The 21,727-nt window shown below is 44.0% G+C and overlaps 1 protein-coding gene across 2 annotated transcripts in view; it reads left to right on the top strand.

Annotated features, from left to right (window-relative positions):
* The window catches only part of SETD3 (SET domain containing 3, actin N3(tau)-histidine methyltransferase), a 387,484-nt gene that overhangs the window by 17,268 nt on the left and 348,489 nt on the right, over positions 1-21,727 (top strand). The window contains exon 2 of one of the 2 annotated variants that reach the window (XM_069208287.1): positions 10,102-10,204. In XM_069208287.1, coding sequence (XP_069064388.1) covers positions 10,102-10,204 — 103 coding nt within the window. Of the gene's footprint in view, positions 1-10,098; positions 10,205-21,727 lie in introns of both variants that reach the window. The other variant, XM_069208286.1, reaches the window with a different exon arrangement.

Raw genomic sequence — 21,727 nt, 5'->3', positions numbered from 1 at the left:
ATTTCAGAATCAGAGATCAATTAAGCATAGTCAATGGGAGGTTATTGAGGAGAGATCAGCTTGTTCCTCCTGTTAACATACGAGAACACATTATCGAGATCACGCATCAGGGACACCTGGGTAGGGGAATGATGAAAAGAAAGGTGAGGCAATCATTTTGGTGGCCTGAGATGGATAAACAAGTAGAAGAAGTGGTAAAAAATTGCTTTGCATGTGCCAGCAGTGATAAGACCAAGGTATTAAGACCATCCTCCCTTGCCCCTCTAGAATTTCCAAGTAGACCCTGGGAGAAGGTGGCAGTGGATTTCATTGGACCAGTATTCAGGTTGGGTGTGAAGTGTAGATACATACTTGTGCTAATAGATTACCATTCCAAGTGGTTTGTTACTAAGATGGTTGATCATGTGAGAACCTCAGTGATTATTTAATTTTTTGAAGAAGTGTTCATGGAAGAGGGAATTCCTAAATCCATAGTCTTTGATAATGGTGTACAATTTGTATCATCAGAAATGACCGAGTACTTACGGAGGGTTGGAATTGTGCATGAAAGAGTAGCTCTTTTCCATCCACAAGCCAATGGTTTGGTGGAGAGGATAAATCAATTGATAATGGAAAACATCCAATTATCTTTGGCCAACCAGCTTCCTTGGAGGAGAGAGTTAAATAAGATGATATGGACGTATCGCACAACCCCTCATTCGACAACGGGAGTGTTACCTTTTGTGTCATTGAAAGGTAGGGAGCCGGGAGTATTGGAATGTCCGGTGTGGTTAAAGGCCAATAGGAAGGTGATAGTTGACAGGGAGTCGACAAAGGCAAGGGTTGAGAAGATGCAGGAGAAAAGTGCTTCACACTATAACAGAAGGATGAGTGTAAAACGTCGTGATATACAGAAGAGAGACTGGGTGGTAGTGAGGAAGAAAGGCATTATTGTGAAAGGAGAAAGCAAGTACTCACTTCCCCAACTTGTACAGGATGTCAAAAGAAATGTTGTAATCCTAGAAAATGGTGCCACATGGAGCATGGGATGTGTTGGCAAAATTAATCGTTAATATACATGTTAATCTCCTTTGTTATTCTATTCTATATAGTTGTTTAATCCTATAAGTCAAGGTTCATTTATTTTCTTGCTATATTGAAAGGGGGAGGTGTGTGGAGATGTTACTTTCCATTATTGCTTGGGATATCTTTTTCCTAGAATCTAGAATGTGATGATGCGGTGGGTGAGGTCAAGAATACAATGAGGAGGCTGAGATAGAGACTGGAGAGAAGGGAGGTTGGATTAGGAGCTGAGCTGAAGGTGTTGTGATTTCATGAACTTTTAAAAAGAAGAATTTATGGAAAAAGGAATGGACTTCTAAAAGAGTAATCTATACACTCCACTTGATCGAACTGTGGTCTGTACTGGACGTATGCTGGAGTGGGTTAAGCGCCGCCACACCTGCCCTTGGAGGACGTGGGTGGGGGCACGAGCACGCTCCCCACTGCTACTCGTTGCTGCTTGTGGCTTCCTGTTTCCCCAATTTTGTGTCCTATTCCCTAATCTGGGCCAGAGCCACAGTCACGGCCAGTTGCGTCCGCTGGGTTGGCGAGGTTGTTGAAGTTGGGCGCAGTGCTGGACTTACAGCTGTCCCAAAATAATAGTGGTGATGCTAGTTGCTGACCTTGCCTGCAGTTCCAGATCTTTACCTGAAATTCCTTGTGGTGCCAGGTTAGGAGTTGTGGGTAAAGGGTGGCAGGGGCTTGAGGATTGTGCAGGACACCTTCCCCAGACCCTTGGCCCGTGGGTCCGTATGTCCACACAGGGCTGGTACAGTCTTTGTAAGATTGTAGTACTCACAGGCAGACAAGCTGCTGCTTGTCAGTGTTTAAGTTGCTTCAGTTTCACAAGGCTTTCCAGAGGTCTTTCCCAGGTCTTATCCCAAAACAAAAGGCGGAGCAAGGCAGAGCAAACTGGTGGATGGTAGGTGTCAGAGAGTAATATGCTGTAGCAGGCGGCAATGAATACAGAAGAATATAGATGTCTATAGAAAACCAGGAACTCGCTGCGTCACGTCATGTTAGGCTGGGTCTCTGGAGTCACTGTCGCCCTCACTGTGCCCCTCCACTGCTCCGCTCGGACCTTTCCTGTGCTCCCGGTGTGGGCTCACTGACAGGGCTTTAGCGGTCGGTTGAGTCTCTCCTCGCGCCTCTGCGCTTTTCCCCAGTTTTCTCCCGGCGTTTTCTCGCTGTGGTTACAGACCGAGAGGATCTTCCTCCTCCCCTCTAGTTGCTGGCTGGTCCTGGCCGCCGACTCCTTTTCGGTCTAGGCGGGGGCCTGGGGCTGGGTCTCCGGCACTGGCCTAATGTGAGGCGCGGTTCCTTTCTGCCTCCCGCCAGGCTCACTGTATGGTAAAATCCATCTGCTGGACCCCTGTATGGTGAAATCCCTGGCCCTTGCTGGTGGCACTACTCGAACCGTCTCCCAGGACCTGGGGGCCACAGGACCACAAGACGAGCGAGGCCGCTGGAGGCTGAGAGACGAAGAAAAGCCATAGGCAATAGGGCAGCGAGAGGACCCCCGAAGCCGCAAGAGGAATGAAGCTGCAGGCAGCTGGGGGACGTGGGCCGCCAGGGCTGCAAGACTAGACAAAATGAAGCAGTCGGCCGTAAGGCAGCAGGAGTGCGGCCGGCCGAGACGAAGTAAACGGTAAACATGGAAGACACTGTCTGACTAAAACAGTGAATCGGAGTGACCAAGATCTGCCTGTGTCGGGTTTTGCCCCCATGACCAAGAACTATGCCCTTCACTGCTGCCACATTCCAAAACTGCAATCTGTGGCTGCCATCGTGCTGCTGTGACCCCGCAATCCAGGTGGCAGTCTCCCTGCAGTGCAACACCATGCAGCCCAGAAACGGGGTCAGCATCTGCTGTGTGCTCTACTGATGCCAGTACCTGTGTTCACTAAAAGACTTCAAGTGGCTTCTGCTGCCCATCCCTGAAGTGGTCTACTCAGAGAGAAGAATGCTGCTGCAGTTGTCAATATTTCCAGAATTGGGAGCAAGCAGAGACGCGTTTGCCCGGTCTCCCTCCTGCTGCAGAGAGAACATGGAGACATGCAATGTGGTGAAGGTTTGAGTGGACTATATCGAACTGTATGCTATTGTTACAGAACTGAGGTAATCTGTATCTGAATCTGGATTCGTGCTGCACAGACACTATAAGCCTTGTGGGCATGCGTAGTCTCATGAGAGGAGGGACACCCTGTTAAAGGGAAGAGGTGGGTGGTATTCTAAGGTGCAGTTGCCCAAGCACAAGTAGGTTTTGTTGTACCTACTAATACTACATCTGCAATATTCAATTTTAAATTAATGAACTTTTCTAAATAAAGCATGGTGTTGCATGTTCAGTTACTGCTCGGCTGGGTGGTTGAGTTGTGAGCTTGCACACCACCTCCCTGAGAAGCCTCTCATTGCTCGCTATTGCTGCCACTGAGAGTTAAGTGCTGAAGGGGTTGTAATTGGCCCAGTTTGTAGAGTGTGTAGGATTGACCCTGGGGCATTAGAAATAAATGACCACCACTGCTCAGGCCCAGTAGCTCTTATTGTCGCAGTCTGCACGTCTCTTACCACTGCTAGCTGAAGAACTTGAAGGAACACCCGGTCTTTTACTGGTTCTGGACTGGCCAAGATAGGGGTGACCCTTTCTAGTAGCCACGGTGCTGCTGACGGGAAAAAGACGCCAAGGCAGACCGTACCCTCCAGAAGGAGTCCCAGAGGAAAAGCCCAAAAAGTTGGGAAAAAACCTCTATCACAAGAACTCCTGAAAAAGAGTAAAAAGAAACAATGAAAAAAGGAAAAATAGAATAAATCTTGCAGGAAAAAACAGGAACGCGTAAAACGTGGAAAAAACAGGAGTGGGGATCACATCAAAAGTGGAAGTGTTTGCAACGCAAGGAAGAAAAGAACTGAAGTGCTTATATACCCAAAAACAGGAAGTGACACAACAGGAAGAAAGTGCGACACCATCTTGGATTGGGAAAGACCATATAGAAAAGAATAGGGAAAAAAGACCAAGTAGAAAAGAAAAAGGGAAAAAGGCATGCTGGGAGGAAGAATACCAAGGAGGAAGACAACATGGACTCCAAGAAAAAAGAAGAAACTGAAGAAAAAGGAGGAAAGAAAAAGTTTTAAAAAAAACAAGGAGGTAAGATTAGGTGAATTCAGGGAGGGTGGCAGGGGCTGCGGCGCCACCTACAGCACGAAATGTGCCTCCTGAGTCGCAGCGCGGAAACGGGTAGGCAAAACAATGGACCGCGGCAGTGCCGGCACCCCGAAACTCAGACCACTGACCGTGGCTTGAAAAAGAGTTGCCGCAGTAGTGTGCGGCGACATAGTAGACCCCCTTCCTGAGGCCCCAGGCTTGTCAGGAAAAAGAGGGGAAAAAGTGCAAACCAAACGAGGTGCATGAACTGAGGAAGCATCTTCCCATGACCAGAAGGCAACTCACGAGGGATAGTGGAAAAAGTCTTAGGATGGAAACCATAGGTGCAGTAAAAAGGTGTTGATCCTGTTGCAATATGCACGTATTATTGTAGGAAAACTCCGCTAAGGAAAGGAAATCCGACCAGTTACTTTGAGTGGCACTACAGAAACAACGTAAATATTGTTGGAGTTCCTGATTCACGCATTCAGTTTGACCGTTGGTTTGAGGATGAAATCCTGATGAATGGGAGACATCAATGTGCAGTAAAGTACAAAAAGCTTTCCAAAAACGTGACACATATTGGGGTCCTCGGTCTGAAATAATCGCTTGTGTAAGGCCATGTAGGCGAAAAAATATCTTGCATGAATATACGACTCATTTCTTGAGTTGTAGGTAATTTCTTTAAGGTTGTGAAATGCGCCATCTTGGTAAAAGAATCAACAGTTACCATGATGACATGATTCCCTGAAGAAGACGGTAATGAACAGATGAAATCTGTAGACAGGGTGTGCCAGGGAGCAGAGGGAATGGGCAAGGGCATCAATAATCCTGCTGGCTTGGTTCGAGGTGTCTTGGTTTGGTCACATACAGGACATGATGTTGCATAGGACTCGGCATCGTTCTTAAGAGTTGGCCACCAAAAGGAACGTAGAAGCAACTCCTGTGTCTTTTTAATTCCATGATGTCCAGCTACGTGAGAATCATGGCACATCTGTAATGCCTCCGTTTGTACTTTCTTAGTTAACAAAAAGAGGGTGTCTTGACACTACAAATAGTTGTGATCCGTTTGTAGTTGAGGACTCAATTTCTTCCATTCTTCTAGTGGAAGATACTGGTATTCTGATTCAACACGTTCAAGAAAAGACTGAGTAACCCCGATTATTCGACTAGATTCGATGATATTTGGAGAGGAAGTGTTAGTACTTTCTGGATATCGACGGAATAATGCATCAGCTATTAAGTTCTGTGATACAGAAATGTAGGTTACAATGAAGTCATATTGGCTAAAAAAGAAGGCCCATCTTGCTTGACGGTTGTTTCAACATAAGAAAATTCTGGAGACATTGTAAATTACAATGATCAGTTCTTGCTTCAAATGGTTCTTTGGTACTCATTAGGAAATGTCTCCATTCTTTACAGGGAGCCTTGAGTGCAATTAATTCCCATTCTAACACTGAATAGTTGTGTTCGGCTTCTGTAAGCATATGGGATAAGTAAAAAATAGGATGTTCCGAACCGTCATCTTGTTTCTGAAGCAAGACTGCACCAATTGCTCTCTCAGACGCATCAGTAACTACTGTAAACCTCTTAGTGGGATCTGGTTGCCATAATATAGGAGCTTGGGTAAAGGCCCATTTTAGATTTTAAAAAACCCTTTCAGCACTGTTAGTCCAGACAAATCCCTTCTTCAGATTTTCTTGCTTGATGGACTGGGTGATAAAACTTTGTTGATGGGCAAAGTCTTGTATAACTTGTCGATAAAAGTTAGGGAGACGTAAGAAGCATTGGGTTTCTTGGACAGAAGAGGGAGAGGGCCAAACCAAAATGGCTTGTACTTTGTCTGGATCCATAGCTATTCCAGTCTGATTGATGCAGAACCAAAGATACTGTACTTCAGTCTTGTTAAATTCTATTTTTTCTGGTTTACATTATAACTGATTCTGTCTGAGTCTTTCCAAAACCTTAAGTACATGCTCTTTATGCTGTTCAGGTATACGGGAATATACTAGGATGTCGTCCAGATAAATCACCACACTATGATTTAATAAGTCAGAAAACACGGAATCCATGAATCGTTGAACTATGGCGGGTGCATTGGTTAACCCAAAAGGCATGACACAGCATTCATAATGGCCGAATGGAGTATGAAAGGCTGTTTTCCATTCATCTCCTTCCTTGACATGTAAGAGGTGATAGGTACTCCTTAAACCCAATTTTGTAAATCTCTTGGCACCTTGGACGGCGTCCAGAATATCCCTAATAAGGTGTAAGGGATGATCCTTAATGGTTATCTTGTTAAGTCCGCTAAAGTCAACACAGGCGCAGATCTTTCGTTTTCTTTGGAACAAGGAAAAGAGGAGGCCCTGCAGGAGATGAAGAGGGGGTGATCAAACCATTCTGTAGATTCTCATCTAGGTATTCTTTCATTACCTTCTTTTTTTGTTCAGTCAACGAATACATCCGACCAAAGGGATCCAATTCACCCAGAATCAAAGGAATGGCTCAGTCATAGACATGATGAGGAGGTAAAACGGGTCTGCAAGGCTTCTGGAATACAGCATAGTATTCTTGGTAACAACTTGGTACTCCCTGTATCATGTCGATAGAGCAGTTGGTATCTTTGGGAGAAAGACTTAACCCTTTTGGAGACCAGTAAGAGTTCATGGGGTAGCAGTTCTGTTGGCCATACTGTGATGATAAAGATATTATTCTTGTCTCCCAGTTGATATCAGGGCTATGCCGAGTTAACCAGGGAATTTCTAATATCATGGTATGATTTGGAGAGGATATGAGATCAAAGGTAATGTTTTCCTGGTGCCTTCCAAAACGCAGACAGAGAGTAGGTGTAGAATCCACCACTGGTCCTGAGGTTAAAGGAGAATCAGTAACTGTGTGAACTTGTTCCGTCGTTTCTTTAAGAACTTGTGGGATTCCTCTTTCTTTGGTCCAGGTCTCGTCCAAATATATACAGCTGGCTCCGCAATCCAACAAGGCAAAAACCTGCTTTTCTTGAGTTTGTGAACACTGTACCGTAACAGATAGAATAAACAGTGTGGCGATAGTCTCTCTGGAGGAATATATTGAAGGTAAATCTACTCCTCCTACCCCCTTCCTCCTCACAGGGGGTGGGAGCTGGCGTTTCCCGAGTGTCTGGAAGGATGGACAGGACACATCCGGATCAAGTGGCCAGCTTTGCCACAGTATAGACAAAAACCCTTTTGCCGCCTATCCTCTCTTTCTCAGTCAGATAAAGGACCACGGACTAGATCAATCTGCATAGGTGGTTCTTCTGTAGACTTGATTGCTTCAAGATCGACTTCGTCAGAACGTTGGTTTGCAGTATAGGGTACTCCGGACTGGTACTGTAAGCAAGTCTTTCGCCTTCGATCTTACGTTTTCTCAATCTATACTCTATATTCAACGCTTGATCCATCAGGTCTTTCAGAGATCTACATTGAGTAGAATGTACCAATTAATCTTTTATTTCTTCTCGAAGTCCGCGACGAAACAGGGTTACAAAAGTGCATTCTACCAAAGTGGTCTCAGATGCTAGCTGTTTAAACCGGGTTATATATTGTAATACATCCTGATTGCCTTGTTGTATATCACATAATGCTTCTTCAGCAGCTGCCTCCCACCCGGGTTGCTCGAATATCTGCTTAAAGAGTTTAAGAAAGGCAGGATAATTATTTAAGACAGGATCTTCAGCAGAGACCAAGGGGGTCTCCCAAGCTAGTGTGGGGCCAGACAAGGCACTGATCAAATAACCCACCTTTGCCTTGTCAGATGAGAATTGTAAGGGTCGAAATGCAAAGAAGACTGTCAAAGGGTCCAGAAATTCCTTTATCAAATGCAGATCTCCGGAATATTGAGGTGTCGAGGTAGATTCCGGAGGTATGTCCACAGGTTGGGAAGACAAGGCTTGTCGTAGTGTGGCATTCTCGGCCTGCAGTTGTTGTAATTCTTGAGCTTGTTGTTGCACAGTATGGAGCATGGATTGTGCATTTTCTGCAACATCCTGTGGTCCTTCCCTGGTCGACGCGCAACGCAGATTCTTTTGGCGTTGCAATCTGTCATGGTCTGCCCGTATTTTACCACCGTTAGCTGAAGAACTTTAAGGAACACACGGTCTTCTACAGGTTCTGGACTGGCCAAGATACAGGCGACCCTTTCTAGTAGCCACGGTGCTGCTGACTGGAAAAGACACCAAGACAGACCGTACCCCCCAGAAGGAGTCCCAGAGGAAGAACCCAAAAAGTTGGGGAAAAAACATCTATCACAGGAACTCCTAAAAAAGAGGAAAAAGAAACAATGAAAAAAGGAAAATAGAATAAATCTTGCAGGAACATGGAAAACACGGGAAAAAACAGGAGCGAGGATCACATTCAAAGTAGAATTGCTTGCAACGCAAGGAAGAAAAGAACTGAAGTGCTTATATACCAGAAAACAGGAAGTGACACAACAGGAAGAAAGTGTAACAACATCTTGGATTGGGAAAGACCATATAGAAAAGAATGGGAAAAAAGACCAAGTAGAAAAGGAAAAGGAAAAAGGCATGCTGGGAAGAAGAATACCAAGCAGGAAGACAACATGGACACCAAGAAAAAAGAAGAAACGAAGATGGAAGAAAAAAGAGGAAAGAAAAAGGAAAAAAAAAAACAAGGAGGTAAGTATAGGTGAATTCAGGGAGGGTGGCAGGGGCTGCGGTGCAAGATGAGCACGAAATGTGGCTCCTGGGTCACACTGCGGCAACAGTTAGGCAGTGGTCCGCGGCGGTGCCGGTGCCGGTGTCCCGAAACTCACCCGACTGGCCCGACCGCAGCTCGAGAAAGAGTTGCCGCGGTAGTGGGCAGCGACACACTTACATGCCCTGTGGTTCCCTGAATGAAGTCTGACAGAATCTTCAGTCTGGGTTTAGCAGTGTACATACTTGCTCTTGTTAAGTCTGGTTGCATGCAAACAGTCTCCCAATCCCATAATTAGCATTAAGGGGCTGTAGTCAGACATGGCCATATCCAGATCATCAACATACACTGTTAGGATGGTTGATTTAACATTAATGAGTCTAGTATATACTGTGAACTGGTAAATGAGTATAATATTCAATGGCCAGCAGATTGGTTCTGTCTCCATAAGTTGTGCAGCCCCCAATGGTTGAACTAGTTCCTAAGCTTTGTCGTTTTCACACTGATCTGCTGTAGGTATTGGTGGAAGGACCTTTTAAATGACGAGTCAGCAATTAAATTGCAAATGCTGAAGAGACAATTACTCTAATTCTGTACTGTTCAGTGGGGTCAGTTACTTTGCTGGTGCTGCTATTTGCCAGTTCTAGAGGCCTTTGTGTTAATGGTTGTCTTTTAGGTAAGTTGCGACCCTGAAGCTCTTATGTGAGGACCACAAAGTCTTGAATGCTCCAGACAGTACTCTGCAAACGGTTCACTGATTTACTCATTATATGGACCAAATTGACTCTGTTTTCAAAGTTGCTGGAAACCCAGATCTATGCCCAACAGTGCACCACTAAGCACCTTGACAACAGTCTAGAACTGTTGTTCTCACTGTTATACTCCTCTCGTAATTACCCACCACTGTTCAACTTTAACAGGTTCCCTGTGATGTAATCTCTCTGTGACTGCTCTTCCGTGTTCTTCTTTCCGATGCTGCGTACCACTTTGTCTGCCTCACTGTTGGTCAGTCACTCACTCCTTTGACGTGCACCTGACTAAAAACTGAAGTGGATCTTTATTCAATCCCAGAATTTAATCATGCCTATGTGTGACAACTTACTAAGAAATCCATTTTCCTTTTTAAAGGGACTGTATCATTTGTCTTTTACATTGTAATCCCAGAAACTCGAATTGACCTTGTTTTTCAGTGAGGCTCATCACTTTAAGCTTTTCTTCTCTTTTCAGAAGATGGGGAAAAAGAGTCGAGTGAAGACGCAACGTTCGGGCAGTGGACCCACGGCCACAGTGTCACCGAAAGAAATGCTAAGCCTCATCAGTGAATTATTACAGAGTATGTTTTTAAAGTTTATATGCCCTCAAAGCTCAGTTGTTGCCTAAATTGTAGATTTTATTTCAAAAGTTAGTTTTGGTTATGCACAAAGGTTTTTACTTCACTGATGTGTCACAGTTTTTGATGATAACCATCTTGTCACTCTCCAAAAAGGAAGACAAATCTCTGTCTTGGATACCAAGATATATTTTAATTAATATTGTCTCATTTAAATACAATCCAACATGCTGTACTTAAGACCATTAGTGGTACATAGGGAAAGTGTGGATAGCTGACATAAGCCAAAATGTGATGGATAGCAAAGGGCATCATAAAACATTGTGCTGTATCTTGATGAGCAGCGAACATGTTTAAAGGCATAAAATATCTTAGTAAATATGAGATGAAGTAACCTCTGCGGTATGTTATAAGTACATAGCTACGGAGTACCTTCATAAGATCTTGGAACTCCCAAGGTAAGATGTAGTATGATTTTTTTATGTACGGCAAATGATATTTTATGCCGTACAATACACACAAACTACTTAAATTCTTAGTGTCTTGCTCTTTTGTGTTCACTGCAGACTTGAAGAATAAAAGCAGAATCTATGCTGAGAAATTAAATATACCAAAATGCAGTTAGTAGTTTTTTAAAAAATATGTTAGGATATGTTTATTGTAAATCATATTAAAAAGCTGTAGTTCATATCATGTAGAAACATGCAGATAGTTTGTTTGTAATGATATTTAGTTTGGGGAAAAAAATAAACATGATGCCATAAATATTTTGTTTCTGCTGATCACGGTTTCTTTTTAGAAAACCATATCAGAAGAAGGAAAAATCCAGTTCTCTCTTTCCTTGTTTAACAAGCAGCTGTAATTATGCTCTATGACCTGCCTTTCACCTTAGCACCTGTCTATGGCAACACTCACTGTGACGTCATAACTTGATTGTGTTGGCGCGCTGGTGGACGGGAATAATTTCTCCCCCCCTCCCAGTTCAGAAACCACAAGCGCACAGGTGAGACACCATCACTATTCTCACCTACTGAGAGCGACTGAATTTTTGGACATGGCGAAGAGTGTAGTAGTCCGAATAATTCAATCACAAATCAATAACCTTATATCATAAGTAATTTTTGACACCATGAACAATTTAACCCATTCGCTGCCAGGCCTTTTCCACCTCAGGTGCCAAGCCTTTTTTTGGCTATTTGGGGCAGTTTGCGCTTAGGCCCTCATAACATTTTGTCCACATAAGCTACCCATGCCTAATTTGTGCCAATTTTCCCAACAGCCTAGAGATTTTAGAGGTACCCAGACTTTGTGGGTTCCCCTGAAGGAGAACAAGAAATTAGCCAAAATACAGCGAAAATTACGTTGTTTTTTTTCCTCAAAAAAATGGGAAAAAAGGGCTGCAGAAGGAGGCTTGTGTTTTTTTCCCCCCTGAAAATGGCATCAACAAAGGGTTTGCAGTGCTAAATCAACATCACCATCTTCCTAACTTTCAGGAACAGGCAGACTTGAATCAGAAAACCCAATTTTTCAACTCAGTTGTGGCATTTTACTGTGACATACCCCATTTTTACTATTTTTTGTGCTTTCAGCCTTATTCCACTTAGTGGCAGAAATAGGTGTGAAACCAATGCTGGATCCCTGGAAGTTAAACATTTCTGAAAAGTAGAAACAATTCGGAATTCAGCAAGGGGTAATTTGTGTAGATCCTACAAGTGTTTCCTACAGAAAATAACAGCTGAAATAAAACAAATATTGAAATTGAGGTGAAAAAAAACATCCATTTTTCTCCACGTTTTACTCTGTAACTTTTTCTTTCAATGTCAAATTTTTGAAAGCAATATAATGTTACGTCTGCTGGGCTCTTCTGGTTGCAGGGATATATAGGGCTTGTAGGTTCATTAAGAAACCTAGGTAACCAGAGCCAATAAATGAGCTGCACCTTGCAATGGGTTTTCATTCTATACTGGGTATACAGCAATTAAATTGCTGAAATATAAAAAGTGAAAAATAGGTATCAAGAAAACCTTTGTATTTCCAAAATGGGCACAAGATAAGGTGATGAAAAGCTGTGGTTATTTGCACATCTCTGAATTCCGGGTTACCCATACTAGCATGTGAATTACAGGGCATTTCTCAAATAGACGTCCTTTTTACACACTGTCTTACATCTGGAAGGAACAAATGTAGAGAAAGACAAGGGACAATAACACTTGTTTTGCTATTCTGTGTTCCCCCAAGTCTCCTGATAAAAATGGTACATCACTTGCGTGGGTAGGCCTGATGCTCGCGACAGGAAACACAACATGGACACATCACATTTTAACATTGAAATCTGACATGTTTTTTGCAAAGTGGCTAGCCTCTAGCTCAGCCGGCGCCTAGGGAAACCTACCAAACCTGCACATTTTTGAAAACTAGACACCTAGGGGAATCCGAGATGGGGTGACTTGTGGGGCTCTGACCAGGTTCTGTTACCCAGAATCCTTTGCAAACCTCAAAATTTGGCCAAAAAAAGCACTTTTTCCTCATTTCGTTGACAGAAAGTTCTGGAATCTGAGGGGAGACACAAATTTCCTTCCACCCACCGTTCCCGCCAAGTCTCCCGATAAGAATGGTACCTCACTTGTTTGGGTAGGCCTAGCGTCCGCAACAGGAAATGCCCTTAAAACAGAACGTGGACACATCACATTTTCCCAAAGAAAACAGAGCTGATTTTGCAAAGTGCCTAGCCGTGGATTTTGACCTCTTGCTTAGCCGGCACCTAGGGAAACCTACTAAACCTGTGCATTTTTTTAAACTAGACACCTAGGGGAGTCCAAGATGGGGTGACTTGTGGGGTCTGACCAGGTTCTGTTACCCAGAATCCTTTGCAAACCTCAAAATTTGGCCAAAAAAAACACTTTTCCTCTCATTTCGGTAACAGAAAGTTCTCGAATCTGAGAGGAGCCACAAATTTCTTTCCACCCGGCATTCCCCCAAGTCTCCCGATAAAAATGGTACCTCACTTGTGTGGTTAGGCCTAGTTCTCACAAAAGGAAATGCCCCAAAACACTATCTGTACACATCAAAATTATCAAATACAAAACTACCTGTTTTTGGGGGGGGAAGAGGAATGGGGGTGTAGGGCACCTGCGATTTTGGTCCTGGGCTCACCAGCCATCTAGGGCAACCTACCAAACCCAGACATTTCTGAAAACTAGACACCCGAAGGAATCCAGGGAGTTGTGACTTGCGTGGATCCTCACAATGTTTTCTTACCCAGAATCCTCAGCAAACCTCAAATTTAGCTAAATGAATTAATCACTTTTTTCCCACATTTCTTCGTGGGATTACTGCCCGGGGACAAATTTCCTACCACCCAATGTTCCCCTCAGCCTCCCGGTAAAAATGATATCTCACTTTTGTAGGTGGGCCAAGTACCTGTGACAGGAAAGAGCCAAAAACCTATCGAAAAAGAGGGGGAACCAAAGCGTGTCCAAAAGGGCAGTTTGAAAAAAAACATTTTTAGGCTGACAAGTGCAGCAGAATTTTTATTGTTGTAGATGAGACAATGTTGGTTGGTAGGAATTTTGTGGATTCCTGCAGATTGCGGAAGGTTCCATCACAAAAATTTGGAAAATTGTGTGATTTCCAGCGAAGTTGTAGGTTTTCTAGGGCATTGCGGGTAAGAAAATGGTGCGGGGTGCATGTGAAGCACACCACCCTGGAATCAACCAGATGTTTAGTTTTCAGATGTGTCTGGGTCTTGCGGATATTTCTAAATGGCAGCGTCCCAAAGTCAAAAAAAGTGCAGCCCCCACCATTCCAAGTGGGATGATTTTAAGAGTTACCAAGCTCTCATGGCCCAAATGTAAAACCAAAACCCAAAATAATCAAATGTACTCTTGCTTGCCGTGGGATAAAATGTTTTAGTGTGCGGGGGGAGAACTGAAAGACTGTTACCCCCTTCAGTTGGGGTGGGGGCAGAACCAAGCCCATACTGGTTGGTAGCCACCACTCCACTATTTTTTTTCCATGCCATCTAGTAGACTTTCTGCCCCCCAGGGTGTGGTTCGGGGGTAATTGCCCCATCTGCCCACTGGTGGGCAGAACAACTTTGGCCCATCTATTTTGGGTGGGGGTATGGCCATAACCCCACCCTCTTATTTTGAAAAACAAATTCGTCCCTGGTGGGCTTTCTGCCCCCCTTGGGGCAGATGGGCCTTCCAAAAATAGGCTCCCATAGGGAGCGACCCTTGCCCAAGGGACAGCCCCCCCCAAACAAAACACACACATACACACACACCAGTCCCTGGTGTCTAGTGGTTTCTGCCCCCCTTGGGGGCAGATTGGCCTAACAAAAATAGGCTGATCTGCCTCCATGGGGGCAGAAATGGCCTAAATACAATTTGCCCCCCAGGGGAGTGACACTTGCCTAAGGGGTCGCTCCCCATACATAAAAACATAAATTAAATTAAAAAAATATATTTTTCTCTGTTGCCTAGTGGATTCTGCCCCCAGGGGGAGCAGTAATGGTCTAAAAATTATTTGGCCCCCTGGGGAGCGGCCCTTGCCCAAGGGGCCGTTCCCCTTATGCATAAGTGTAATAAACAAAAAAATTATCTGGTGTCTAGTGGTTTCTGACCCAAGGGGGGGCAGAAATCACCTAAAAACAATTTGGCCCCCCAAGGAGCGACCCTTGCCTAAGGGGGTCTCACGCATAAATGAAAAAAGAAACAACAAAAAATATGATCCCTGGTGTCTACGGGTTTTCTGCCCCCTAAAAATTATTTTCCCCCCTGGGGAGCAGCCCCTGCCCAAGGGGCCGCTCCCCTCATGTCCATTTCATGAAAAAAAAAAATTCCATGGTGTCTAGTGGGCATTTCTGCTGCCCGATTGCATCGCAATCGGGCAACATAAATGCTTGCAGGGACATGAAAGGAAAACGCCTTTTTGTTTCCTTTCATGCCCCTGCTGGCCCCCTCCTCCCAAGTGGAAGAGAAATGCTTTTGCATTTCTCTTCCTCATCGTGCTGGAAGCATGCTTCCAGCGCGATGGGAGGTGACCTCTTGCGTCGTCAGACGTCACTGGGGGGGTCGGGTGAAAGAGGAAGCGATTCCCCTTCCAGCCCTGACCTGGGGGGCTGGGGGCGGCCCTAGGGGGGAGTGCTAGCACTTCTCCCGAGGGCCTGTAATGGGACGTAATGGTTACGTCCATGGCGCCTGAGAGGCGCAGACACAGACGTAACCATTATGTCCGTGGCCCTGAAGGGGTTAACACTAAAACAAACCCCAAACTGAATAAAGTTTTAAAGCTTAATTACAATCCCAAAATCAATGTCACGTAAATTGTACGTAAAATCAAGTTATAAACACATGAAAACCACAGGTTGACCGAAACGTCTGAAAAGATTCAACCTGCTAAACATCAATACTGTTAAACACTCGAAAAGAATCATGTAAATTAGCAACAGCACAACATGCACATTATTGTTGGAGTTCAAAATAGATGATGGTGACATCAGTAAATCATCAAAATACAGTTTTTCACAATCAATTTGAAGTTTCAGGACTGGGTCAGTCCTAACACTAACACAAATCTAGGCTTGAATGTGTGGGAATGGGCTAACACATGCAGGTAAAAGCAAAAATAAAAGGAAGACAAAAATTATTTGGAAAAACATCTAACTAGGATAACTTATTATAAAAATACGCTCTTGTAAGCAACTAACTGAAAAGGAAACAAGAAACCACATTTAGTTATACCTCCTCATGGGAGAACAAATAGCGATGATTCATGAGACAGGACGTCACCTTCTTTTGGCGTCAGTTGACAGCAGCATCTGGACAGTGCAGAACATGGGCTGCACATAAAACAGATTAGCCGTTCAGAATTAGTTGGCCATGTTAGTACTGAACCACATAACAGAATAGGACAGTTGAGACTAAGATTAGGAAACTCATCAGGGGGCATTAGAAAACAGAGTGCAATAGTCATCTCAAACAGGGTTCTGAACAGCTTCGAGGCAGGAGAGAAGACTAACTAGAACTGACTTTGACAAGAGCTAACTCAAGACTCCTCCAGTTTCAATGTTACTCCCTAATTAGAAGTATGCACGATCTATTCATCGGTCGTTCAGGTGGGCGCACTTCGGACATCAGAGTCAGCATCCAATGGCTTCAGATTATACCATCAAATATGCAACTATTATGAATCTTCTCAGCAAAAGTGCTTTGTCATTGGATGATTTCACACATTACCAACAAAATAGCACATTCTCTAGTTATTTGTTACTTCAGATGCTTTCTCATGACACACAATAAACTAAATACATTTCACACCATAACTACAAATTTCCTGTCTTGTTCGACAGCTAGAACAAATAGTGCTACAATGTTATTTCAAAAACATGTTTCTTGCCTTCTGTACAATAGGACATTCAACATTCACATAAACAGCCTAGGGAAAGAATTCAGGTCAGAGGGAGCAGCACAAAGAAGTGATTTTCCATTAATGATGCAAAATGAATCTTTCAGGCCTAGTCAAGCTAAAAGCCTTACTACACATTAATACATTCAATACATTAATAAACCTATTGCGCACCTTACAATTCAATTCAAATATGCAAAGCAAATTAATAAACTGATTTAAACGTGCATTTATTTTTCTGCACACATGTAACTTGCATTAATACAAATCTTTTAATTCAAGTATGATTAATTTCTATTCATTTAATGTTTTCAATAACACTTTAAATATTAATTCACATGAGTACTTCATTTAAAATTAATGCAAATCTCTCATGTTAAAAGGTAGTGTTTAATACGAGCGGTGGCCACGTGTTCCAACCATAATTCAAATGTGCACAATTTACAACTCATGTTATTTTCTCTGTCTGTCTGTCCTTTCATGTAGGTTAATTCTGTAGAAGGCTTGTAGTGGGTACCTAAACTTGCACCTTATTCCAGGTCCAGTTACCCCTTATTAGGCAGTGTTTTAGTAGCTTAGGCTGGCTGGAGGTAGCTGTAGCAGAGCAGCGTAGGCTGAACTAGGAGACATGCAAAGCTCCTGCAGTACCACTATAGTTACACAGTACTTATACACAATAAAAGACAATACTGAGTGTTACCAAAAATAAAGGTACTTTATTTTAGTGACGCAAGGCCAAAAATATCTTAGAGACTGTACTCCTTCTGGAGTTAAGTATTATACACAATATATACACTAGTAACCAAAATCTGGTAAGTAAACAGTCATAGAATAGAGCAAACAGTAGAAAATACAATAGATTGCAGTGGGCCTAGGGGCAACACAAACCCTATATTAAATAGTGGAATGCAAATAAATTCCCCCCTAAGCAAGTGAAAACACCAAAGGTAAGTAAAGTACCCCACCCCAGAGCCCAGGAAAGCAGGAGTAAAGTACAGCAAGTTTCCTCAGGACACACAAGTCGTGATAAGAGATTTTGCAAGAACCAAGCAAGACTGCAAGCAACAAAAAATGGATTCCTGGACCTGAAGACCTAGGGAGAGAGGAGACCAAGTCCAGAAGTCAAAGAAGAGTCTAGGAAGGACAGGAGCCCCTGCCAACCTAGAAGATTGTGCAAAAGTGGATTCTCTGGTAAGAAGACGAGTACAGAAGAGCACCAAAGAAGATGGCTGCGGGTTCCTGCTTGGTGCAGGTGATGTCCCACATCGAGTTGTTGGATGCAGGCTATTTGTGTTCTGGATTCCGCCAACAAGCCTTGGTTCAAGCAAGTACGCGGTTTGCGTCAAAAAGGAGCGACCTGGACCCAGGAGGGACCTGGGGTCTTAACTCGGACTGAGGTGATATAGGGGGCTCTCAGCACTTCAGAGAGCCCTCAGAAGACCAGGCAGCACCCACAGCAGATGCAAAGTTCGGTTGTTGCAGCACTACACTGGAAGGTCCCACACTGCCAGACAACAACTCGGGTACCTGTGCGTTGCAGGATGGAGTGCTGGGGACCTGGGCTACACTGTGCACAAAGGATTCTTGGAAGACGTGTACAGAAGCCCAAGGAGCTGCAGAAGACGCGGTGCACAGGGTTACTGTCGCAGCAAGGAAAGGCAAGCTCTTACCTCCACCAAATTTGCACGGCTGGACCTTTGGACAGTCTGGGTCACTTCGGTACACCAGCTTGTGTTCCAGGGAGCACGCTCGTCGTCAGGAGAGGAGTCCCAGAGTACCGGTTGTCGTCGCAGAAGGGTGCCTGCAGAAGTAGGGAAGTGACTCCATCACTCCACGGGAGATTCCTTCTGTTCTTCTGGTACAGGGTGAAGACAGGCAGTCCTGTTACAAATGCTGGCTGGAGCTGAAGTTGCAGGTCACAGGAGTCGCCCTGGACACTTTGATGCAGTTACAGCGGTTCCTGGAGCAGTCTGCGGTTCCTGGAGCAGTCTGCGGTTGATCTGACGGTCAGAAGCTGAAGCAGAGGATGCAGAGGAGTCCTGGAGGAATCTTGCAAACCAAATCTGGGTAAACACCCAGAGGAGATACCCTAAATAGCCCTGAGAAGGGGATTGGCTACCTACCCAGGTATGCACCTATCAGGAGGGCTCTCTGATGTCACCCGCTGGCACTGGCCACTCGGAGGTCTCCAGAGGGTCCCCACACCTTGGAATCAAAGATGGCTAACGCCAGGGACACTCTGGAGGAGCTCTGGGCACCACCCCTGGGTGGTGATGGGCAGGGGAGTGGTCGCTCCCCTTTCATTTGTCCATTTTCGTGCCAGAGCAGGGCCTGGGAGTCCCTGAACCAGTGTAGACTGGCTTATGCAAAGAGAGCATCATCTGTGCCCTTCAAAGCATTTCCAGAGGCTCTGGGAGGCTACCCCTACCAAGCCTGTAAGACCTATTTCCAAAGGGAGAGAGTGCAACGCCCTCCTCCCAATGGAAATGCATTGTTCTGCCTTCCTGTGATTGAGCTGCTCCATCCCCAGGAGGGCAGAAAACTGTCTGTGAAGTGGTAGCAGCTGGGGCTCAGTGGAAACTTCAGAGAGCTCGTTTGGCGGTACCGTGTCTATGGTGTAGCCCCCAGGGTGCATGGGATTGGCCCTCAGTAACAAATTTGGAATGGGGGACAACTCCATGATCACCTCATATGGCCATATTCGGAGTTACCATTGTGAAGCTACATATATGTATTGACATAAATGTAGTGCACGCGTATAATGGTATCCCCACACTCAAGAAGTCTTGGGAACTGGCCCTTGACAACCTGGGGGCAGCTTTGCTAATGCAAGAGTGCCCTCACACACAGTAACTTTGCACCTAGCCTTCAGTAAATGAAGATGAGATATAGGTGACTTATAAGTTACATTTAGTGCAGTCAAAATGGCTGTGAAATAGTGTGTGCACTATTTCACTCAGGTTGCAGTGGCAGTCCTGATGAAAGGTTTGTATGAGCTCCTTATGGGTGGCAGAAAAAATGGTACAGCCCATAAGAATCTCCTAGAACCCCAATGCCCTGGGTACCTAGGTACCATATACTAGGGACATATAAAGAGGGTCCAGTGTGCCAGTCAGAATTGGAATATGGAGTCACTAAAGTGTAGTGACAAATTTGGTAAGTAGAGAGAGCATAAGCACTGGCGTTCTGGTTAGCAGAACTTCAGTGACACAGTTAGGCATACTAACAACACACACATAGGCCACAAACTATGAGCCCTGGGGTCCTGGCTGGCAGGATCCCAGTGAGACAGACAAAACACACTGACAAACAGGCAGAAATTGAGGGTAAAATGCCAAGAAAGATGGTACTTTCCAACAAATTCATCACCATATGCTAACTTCTATGCCACTAATATATTAATAAAATGTGATCTCTCTCACCTGTAATAACTTATCACAGTTGAGCATCTATGTCATTACTTTATTATAACTGTCTAGCAATGTCATAACTCTCCTGTAAAAAAGGTCATTAGAGACATGCTTTTATACAGGAATTGCACACTTCCATGTATTATATATATACATACGAGTGAAGATAGCGTAGTATTTTATAGTGATTGCTCTTTTCCTTGAAGTAGCAAGAGATTTTTTTTTTTTTTTTTAAGTCCAACGGTGAGGTGCACACTCAGATGTACGAGGAAATTAAAATGACTGGATGTGAAGTGTTAAGAGGTACTAGAACAAATGTAATCTATATGCAGCATATGGAGATTTATGTGAAGTTGAAAGGTGTTGTTTTGTAGATCGTGGCATTGAAGATCAGTATTAGTAGTTTGTAGGTGGCCCTGTTTTTGGCAGCCAGCCAGCCAGCCACCTTGGTGATAAGTTGTGGTGTGTTTATCAGGTTGAATGAGGTCTAGTACCCAAGGCAAGAACGGTATCCAGCTGGAGGGAAGAGCTCTAGGGGGAGATCCACCTGTAAACTATTGCATTAATCTACTATGTAATATAGAGTTGCTCATTACTTTTGCTATGTAAGATGGAATAACTGTTGGATCTTTCTTATATTTAGAGTTTAGTAATGTGCTGGAATTTGTAGCACATGAAGTGGAAAGGTTAATGTGTCAGGAGGAAAGTGGACTGAGTTGTGTAGGCATGTAGGTATGGACAAGGACGGAAAATATAGGACATCGTTTTTTGTTGATCTCAGCATGAGAGATTATAGTACCATTAAGTGGTGAACATCAGTAGGCGAGCAGTCAATATACATTTCTGGAGCTGGGGCGAAAGTTGGAAAAAAATATTTGGGTAGTGTTTGCACATGTTCATGGTAAGGGAAGTCAAACCAGAGATAAAGTCATAGGGGGATGGTTTCTAGAGGAAAGAAAGGTGGGGCGCATGACTCATTCTCAATGGGCCACAACAGGTAGGGATGTAGGTGTAGGAAGTTTGGAATGCCAGACCTCAGAGTAAGAGTGATCAGAGATAGAGGAGAGACACTTTAAGGCAGAAATAGCAAAACATGCTCAATTTAGGAAAGCAAGTAATGGTACGATAATCTCTGTAGCACTAATGCAAAAGGGCAAATTGTTTTAGTTTTCTGAAAGGCTGTGAAGGCCTCTACAGTTGTGTCATGAAATTACTAAATATCTAAGGGCACACAAGATACTGGTAAATAACTATGACAGTTATTGTCATTTATCTCTGTGCTTTTGCACCCTGACAAAATGACCAGGCACTGAGTAGTGTGATTGTGCAATAAATGCTTGCTCCTGGAGGTGGGTTGAGGTTACAAACTCGGAAACTGTATGTAACTTTAAGTATCACTAAATGGCTATGATGCCCGGGCAGTTCTTTCTAGTGGGAAAGAAAAGGACTTTATTGTCGGTAAGTAAAGCATTATGCACACTCAAACACAGTAAAAACCAGACGTGTCTAGCAGTGTCTGAGCCAAAGAACCAACCACCAAATGTATTGGTTTCTCCTTAGTGCTAGACACTATACTTACATTAAACATTGAGTCCATGGCCATTGTTATGGAGGAAGGTTCACCCATGCTGTGGCCTATTCAAAAGTGCCCATGTCTACAAAACTTCAATGTGTTTTAGAGAGTTAAATTAAAACAAAATGAATGATC

This window comes from Pleurodeles waltl, chromosome 9 (genome assembly GCF_031143425.1).
Source record: "Pleurodeles waltl isolate 20211129_DDA chromosome 9, aPleWal1.hap1.20221129, whole genome shotgun sequence".
Taxonomy (NCBI): domain Eukaryota; kingdom Metazoa; phylum Chordata; class Amphibia; order Caudata; family Salamandridae; genus Pleurodeles; species Pleurodeles waltl.
Note: the sequence above shows the minus strand (reverse complement) of the source record. Positions and strands in the feature narration are given on the sequence as shown.